Genomic DNA, 7677 nt, shown 5'->3' with positions numbered 1-7677 from the left:
AAAACTCCAAAAATAAGGAACAATATATCTACATAATTATAATTTAAAATATAAATTATTTTAATTAATAAAATTATAATTTAATAATTAGTCAAATTTTGAAAACTCCTTTAATAATTTATAGAATTATAATTTAATAATTACTTTATATATAAATTATTTCAATTAATATATGTATAATTTAATAAGGGGTGGTCAAAAGATATTAAGTGTAACATCAGAGTTAAACAAGGTTGCCCCCTCTCCCCTACCCTATTTGGCATTTACATCAATAAGCTCGAAGGCTATTTAGAGGAAGCAGGATGTGATGGCATGATCTTAGCTGGGATAGTCATCATCCTTCTTCTCTATGCTGACGATATTGTTCTTTTCGCAAGGTGCCCATCTGATCTTGATAAGCAACTCAGGCTTCTTAAGGATTTCTGCACTACCATGGGTATGACTGTTAACACTGACAAAACAAAAGTTATGATTATCAAATCCAAGAAGGACACTTACGCTAATTTTATGTATGACAATAATAACTTGGAGGAAGTGTATTCTTACAAGTACCTAGGACTTGATATTCATCACAAGCTCAATTGGAACCATAGCATTGAGAAAAGGATTAATGGGGGCTGGAAAGCTTAGTTTGGTCTTGAAAATAATTGTAAAACAACAAACCTCGTAATGTGGGATAAAAAAAAGTTCCTCTTTGAAACTTTAGTCACTCTTGTTATCTTATATGGCTGTGAGGTTTGCGGTTGCAGCATCTCCAAAGAATCATGGAGAAAGATTGAGCAAATCCATAAGCGTTCTATAACTTATAACCTGAAAATTAAAAGTAATACACCCTATCCTTTTCTCCTTATAGAAGCAGGTCTTTCCCCTATTGAGAGCCTAGCTATGATTAGGTTTCTGTTGTACAAGCACAAACTCAATAATATAGACGATCATAGACTTCCTAAGCTAGCTTTAAATTCGAGCCAAAACCACCTAAGGCTCAATCGGGGGTGGCATAAAGACAAAAGAGCCCGGTTAAACTATTGGGAGATCAATGAGAATGATGCATTGCAAAACATAAATAACATTAAAGATATTGTTACTTCTAAGTTCAAAGAAAAAATGTGGTGCGAGAAAGATTTAGCGACTAAAAGAAAATTAAGTTATTATAAGAAGGTCATCAACCCCACCCTAGAAGATCAAAAGTATCTCTCTATTTTAACTAGCTCAAAGAAGAAAATTAATATAGCAAAGATTATAACGAATTCTCATGAGCTCCATAGTGAAACAGGTCGTTGGGCTGTTCCTAAAACGCCATGGATGGAAAGGATCTGCCATATATGTGAGAATAGGAACATCGAGGATGAAAACCACTTCCTCTTAGAGTGCCCCGTGTACAACCAATCTTAGTTTCACAATCTTTGTTACAATTCTAACCTTCCTAGCCTTTTACAATGTCAAAATTATAGTGAGCTCGAGAGGCTTCTCTCCAAGTTTTTTAAACATAGGAATAAAATCTTAAATCAAAATAAATAATTTGTTTCTTTAGGTCCGATAGACTAATGTTTAGTCTCAGCGGACGTTAACTATCATCATCATATAAATTATTTTAATTAATAAAATTATAATTTAATAATTATTTAAAATCTGAAAACTCCTTCCAATCAAACCATTTAGATACTTTTACGAAACTCCATGAAAAACGACCAATCTGGCTAATTAAATTCGGAGTTGTCTATAATGCGACTTTTTGGAGATTCCGGTGACGGAATCCGGCGGAAGAAATTGAGGTTAAATCTTGATTTGTTGCAGTTAAAATGGTTTTTTAACTACATATTTGGATTCAGCACCCTCGAGAACCCCTAGGACGCTTTCATTGTGCAAAAACTAGCTATCAAACTTGCGATTCCAATAAATTCATGCCGGATTTCGACCGGAAAAAGCTGCCGAAAAGGCTTTCAAAAAGTCCCGTTATAGACTATTTCATTAAATTCAATATCTTTAAAATAAGTTGATAATTTCCAGACAAGTGAGGAGAGAAATGCGATAAGTACATGGATAATCTAGTCAGATTTCTCTGACTAAAAGTGGAGACGTATTTAAAAGATAAGTCAATAGCACTAAACTTTAATTAATTTATCCGGAAGAGCTTTTCTTGAACACAGAACTGATTAGGAAACTCGACAGCATTTTAATATTTTACTTCTGCCACTCTGTATTTGCACCTTGGCCTTCGTGCAGATCCATACAAATGGGGTGAGAGGAGAGCTCTGAGACAAACCAACTGAATATTCCTCTCTCGCTGAATGCATTTGGCATTTTGCATTTTTAGCTGAGAGGAGGAAAAAGAAGCGGCAGCCGCGGCAATGGCAGGGGGATTCGTGGCATCGACTGGTCCTGTCAAGGTCTATGCAGGAAGAGTTACCGCCTTCGTGGTCATGACCTGCTTGGTGTCGGCCACAGGGGGCCTCATTTTCGGCTATGACATCGGAATTTCAGGTGCGTGAATGGCCCCAAATTTCAATTTCCGGCATTGGTATGACAGAGTAAGTGGATCTGTAGCAGTTGTTGATAAAGAGTTTGTTGTGTGTGTATTGCAGGAGGAGTAACGTCCATGGATCCTTTCTTGAAGAAATTCTTCCCAAATGTTTTTCGGAAGATGAAGCGGGCGCACACCAATGATTACTGTAAATTCGACAATCAGCTGCTCACCACATTCACTTCGTCTCTTTACATTGCTGGCCTAATTGCTTCCTTCTTTGCATCGGCCACTACGAGGCTTATGGGACGGAAGGCTTCGATTTTGCTAGGCGGGCTGTTTTTCCTCTCAGGGGCGGCCATTAATGGCGCTGCGGTCAATGTGGCTATGCTCATCGTCGGTCGCATATTGCTCGGCATTGGCGTTGGCTTCGGCAATCAGGTTAGTGAATTAGGGCTCTGAATTTTCTCTGTTAATCCTCCCATCTGAATTAGGGCTATGAATTTTCTGTGTTAATCCTCCCATCTGGATCAGGGCTCTGAATTTTCTGTGTTAATGCTCCTATCTGAATTTAACTCTAGACCATTTTTGCAGTCTGTTCCGGTTTATCTGTCGGAGATGGCGCCTCCGAGGTTGCGAGGAGCGCTGAACATTTGCTTCCAAGTGTTCGTCAACACTGGGATCTTAGCAGCGAGCCTCATAAACTATGGCACCCAGAGACTCCACAATTGGGGATGGCGCCTCTCGTTGGCTCTGGCAGCTGTCCCTGCGGCCATAATGACGATAGGATCGTTGGGGTTGCCCGACACACCCAACAGCTTGATCGAGAGAGGGCACCAAGAAAAGGCGAGAGCCATGTTGGAGAAGATCCGCGGGACGCCCGAGGTTCAGGAGGAGTTCGATGACCTGGTAGAGGCTAGCGAGCAGTCGAAGAAGGTGAAGCATCCCTTCCGCAATATCTTCGAAAGGAAATACAGACCCCATCTGGTTATGGCCATCGCCATTCCCTTTTTCCAGCAGCTTACCGGGATCAATGTCATTACGTTTTACGCCCCTGTTCTTTTCAAGACGCTTGGCTTCGGCAATAATGCTGCGTTGTTCTCAGCTGTCATGACGGGGCTCACCCTTGAATTGGGGACATTCGTGTCTCTTGCCACGGTTGATAAGGTCGGCAGAAGATTACTGTTCATTAGCGGAGGAATCATCATGTTCATCTCGCAGGCAAGTACTTTTTTCTTGTGAAACCCTAGTGTAGATCTCAGTGGCAAACAGCATTTCCTTTTTAGCTGTAACTCAACTCACTATAAGTTTAAACGCTCGAACAGCCATAGAGATAACTGTGCAGTATCATTAAAATTCTCTTGTTTTCCTGCATTCAGCTTTCATAGAATTGCAATTAGTTAACCAAACAAGAACAGCAATTATGCAAATTCTTGCTGAACTTTCTGTATTTTTGGCTGTAATGAGTTGCAAATTCTTCCTCTTAATGTTTATGTTCTTTCCTGTGATATTGCTCAAACTGAGTCATTATTAATATTTATATTTCTGGCTATAATGAGTTGCAAATTCTTCGTTTTTAATGTTTTTGTGTGTTTTGTCCTGTAATATTTACTCAAACTGAGTCATGGTTTGATGGTAAAACCAAGTCTTTCATACCATATAATCTTCAAATCCTCCTGAAACAAGTCTATCCAACCAGGATATAAGTCTATGCCGTCAACCAGTTTAGTATGATTTAGATTTTAAGGTGATAAGCAATCTTATAATGATAATGATAATGATACTATAATCTTAAGGTAATGATAATGATAATCTAATCTTAACGTGGCAGTGAAGCCAGACATCAAATTGGTGTATAAAATATCTTAACATCAAATTGGTGTATAAGATACCTTGTTTTTAGGACAAGGAACTTTAACACCAAATTGGTGTATAAGATCCCTTGTTTTTAGGACAAGGGACTGTCCCTCCGATGTAGTAATTTAACTGCTAAAATTTACAAAAATGTACTTACTCTACCTCTCCGAAATTAAACTAGTGACTTTTAAGAAAAAATACATGTTCTTAGCCAACTCTTAACACGACCAACTCTGTGTCCCTTTGCTAGGCAATGATTATCAAACGCATATTCAATGTATACCTATTCACTGGACAAAGCAACCACAACAATTGTAGTTATCCTTTCTTCAAAATGGCTTGGAAAATCTCAGTTTTATTGGAATCTAGTTAAGCAAAAGCTAGAGGAGGTATAGTTTGAAGTGGTCTCATGATTTTTCAAGATTTTGGTTCGCTTCAGAAACCCTAAAACCAACTCCTGGGGTGTTGGAGGAATTATACCCTTGAAATGGTTTGGAAAATCTTAGTTTTACTGGAATCTAATTAAGAAAAAAATTCTGCAGGAAGTATATTTCAAAGTTGTTTCAAGAATTTTCAAGATTTTCGGTCACTTCAGACACCCTCAAACTCCTAGGGTGCCTTTTTAAGATTTTGGGTCACAGATCCCCATAATTCTTGAAACGTGGCGTGGAGAATAAATTTTGACCTAACACTATGCCAAACATCTAAATTTCTCCTAAATCTTCTGGATTTTGAACTCTCTTTATCTTGTGCCAGGGATATGTACCTTCATTAACACTATGCCAAACATCTCAATTTCTCCTAAATCTTCTGGATTTTCAACTATCTTTATCTTGTGCCAGGGATATGTACCTTCATGTCCATCTAGTTGTTGCAATTACCTAAAGTCATTTCTGAACTCTTTTCACTTTCTCATGGAGTCTTCTGAAAGTCCTTGTTTACATAATTATATAGGATAACTGCCATGTCTTCTTCGATTTTTTATTTGATGCTCTGGGTGATCTATTCCAGGGATTACACTATTTTTACTACTACTGTATTTGTGTAGTGTGAGAGGAATTAATTCACATAATTATATAGGATAACTGCCATGTCTTCTTCGATTTTTTATTCGATGCTCTAGGTGATCTATTCCAGGCATTACACTACTTCTACTACTACTGTATTTGTGTAGTGTGAGATGAATTTCCTAGTGGGACAAGGGGTACTTATTCCATTTTCCTGATTTGATGCTCTGGTTTTCTGATTTGAAGTTCTCGGTGAACTGTTTTAGGCTGTGTTCACTCCATTTCATTTTCTGATGTGGGTAACAAAAGTCTCTCAAAAATAGATTTGTTTCATTCTGGATAGCAGCCACCCTTTGTGAAAGGACTGGCTTCTTATATGCTGGCATGTAATTTTGTTTTCTGCAGGTGGCCATTGCGGCAATTCTAGGCGTGAAATTTGGGAACTCCGGGGAAGGCAGTCTATCCAAGGGATTCGCCGTACTGGTTGTGCTTCTCATCTGCGTCTACGTCGTCTCCTTTGCCTGGTCATGGGGTCCTCTCGGATGGCTGGTTCCCAGCGAGATCTTTCCTCTGGAGGTCCGCTCAGCTGGGCAGAGCATCACTGTCTCTGTAAATCTTCTCTTCACATTCGTCATTGCGCAGGCATTTCTGGCCATGCTTTGCAACATGAAGTACGGGCTGTTTCTATTCTTTGGAGGCGGAGTGGTGGTGATGACACTTTTCGTTTATTTCTTGCTCCCTGAGACCAAAAATAGGCCGATTGAGGAGATGGCTATTGTGTGGAAGGAACACTGGTTTTGGAAAAGATTTGTGGCAGAGGACAATGTAGATATTGATGGTCAAAAATTACCATAGATACCGTTCTGGATTTTGTTTTCAACCTCTGCAAGTTTTTATTTGCAGAATTTATGTAAGGAGGATGGTCAACTTTGCTCAGAACTTTTTGCCAACTGGCTGTAGATCTACCATGCTGTCAAGTGAGCATGGATGACAGTTGACGTGACTATTGCCAACTGGTTGTAGATCACGCTGCCGTCGAGGATGGATGACAGTTGACGTGACTCTCGCCAATTCAGCTACTTCTTGTCATGCTGCAATCTGACATCATTTTGCACATGGCATGTGGAGCCCATGGCAGGCAATGTTTGACTTGTTGAAAAAAATAAGTGTGATTATTTGATGCGAGTAAAGTGATGTGGGTTTACGAAATAAAAAATAAACAAGTTTATTAAATTATTCGACGTAATATTTTTTTCGAAAGATTGAATTTAAAGAATATTGATCATGAATATGATGTGAGCAAAAACTCAATAAGTATTAAAATTTACTTTTTCCTCAAATATTGAATTTAAAGAATATTGATCAAGAAAATGATGTGAGCATAAAATAAATAAATATTAAAAATTTACTTTTTCCTCAAATATTGAATTTAAAGAATATTGATCAAGAAAATGATGTGAGCATAAAATAAATAAATATTAAAATAAAGTATAGTTAAAAATAAGTGATATTGATATTAAAGTTATAATGATGTGAAAAATAATATAATTAATAATATCGTTTAGTGTGCCAATTGACTTATGGTGCAAGGCAGAAATAATCAATGAATTATAAATTTATAAATTCTTTTAATTAAATAATTAACTTATCAATATTGATAAAATTGTATTTTTTTAATTATTTTATTTTTATTGATATGAGTTGTAAAATTTTATATAAAAAAGCTCAATTATTATTGAAATAGTATATAATTTTTTTATATATATAATTAATGTTAAATTTTATCATAATTTATATGATTTGAGGTAGAGTAATTCAAAGAATGTTTAGAAGGAAAATAAATTTTATGGTAAAGATGAGTTAAGTTGAAATTGTATTTTAATATTAAAACAAATGTTGTATGGTAATTTAGCTTTTTTTACATAAATAAGAAGATATTTGATAAATAATTAATAATTAAACTTAAACTTAATATGTGTTTGATGGAGTGATATCACCAAGTCACATTGTGACAATAAGCATGATTAACATGTGATGTAGGAGTATTTAGCACAAGAAAAATCATTGTATTTTAGGAGACATAGGGGGTCTTGTATTTTAAGGAAGTTGGTTTCCTGAATGTTGAATTAATGTAATTATTAAGGTTTTGAGTGATTTTAATGAGAGAATCAAGATAGTTAAGAGTTCATAAGGATTGATATCTATGGAAATTAATTGTAGATATTGAATTAGGAATTAGTTCATGATTTATAGGATTAAGAGGATTCTTAGGTTTTAATTGAAATTATTAAGGATCTAAACCAGGAATTGGTTGTAGACTCATTTTGTATAAATGTAAGCCTAAAAGACATA

At 36.4% G+C, this 7677-nt stretch overlaps 1 protein-coding gene across 1 annotated transcript; it reads left to right on the top strand.

The window, feature by feature from the left end:
• The first annotated feature begins 2117 nt into the window (after window positions 1–2117).
• Window positions 2118–6561, top strand: LOC149265882 (sugar transport protein MST3-like). The gene is made up of 4 exons (XM_089429822.1): window positions 2118–2481; window positions 2583–2902; window positions 3056–3682; window positions 5731–6561. The coding sequence occupies exons 1-4, from the start codon at window positions 2349–2351 to the stop codon at window positions 6178–6180; spliced, it is 1530 nt and encodes a 509-aa protein (XP_089285948.1). The 5' UTR covers window positions 2118–2348; the 3' UTR covers window positions 6181–6561.
• The last annotated feature ends 1116 nt before the right edge of the window (window positions 6562–7677 follow it).

Source organism: Pinus tabuliformis, chromosome 6, assembly GCF_031772625.1.
Source record: "Pinus tabuliformis cultivar Carrire ecotype Pingquan chromosome 6, CPIR1, whole genome shotgun sequence".
NCBI classification, from domain to species: Eukaryota; Viridiplantae; Streptophyta; class Pinopsida; order Pinales; family Pinaceae; genus Pinus; species Pinus tabuliformis.
This window is presented reverse-complemented; position numbering and strand designations above follow the sequence as displayed.

Coding starts and splice junctions, on each gene's coding strand:
- LOC149265882 (XM_089429822.1), top strand. CDS start 2,349: ATGGCAGGGGGATTCGTGGCATCGACTGGTCCTGTCAAGGTCTATGCA. Junction 2,482..2,582: donor CTATGACATCGGAATTTCAG/GTGCGTGAATGG, acceptor TGTGTATTGCAG/GAGGAGTAACGTCCATGGAT. Junction 3,683..5,730: donor TCATCATGTTCATCTCGCAG/GCAAGTACTTTT, acceptor TGTTTTCTGCAG/GTGGCCATTGCGGCAATTCT.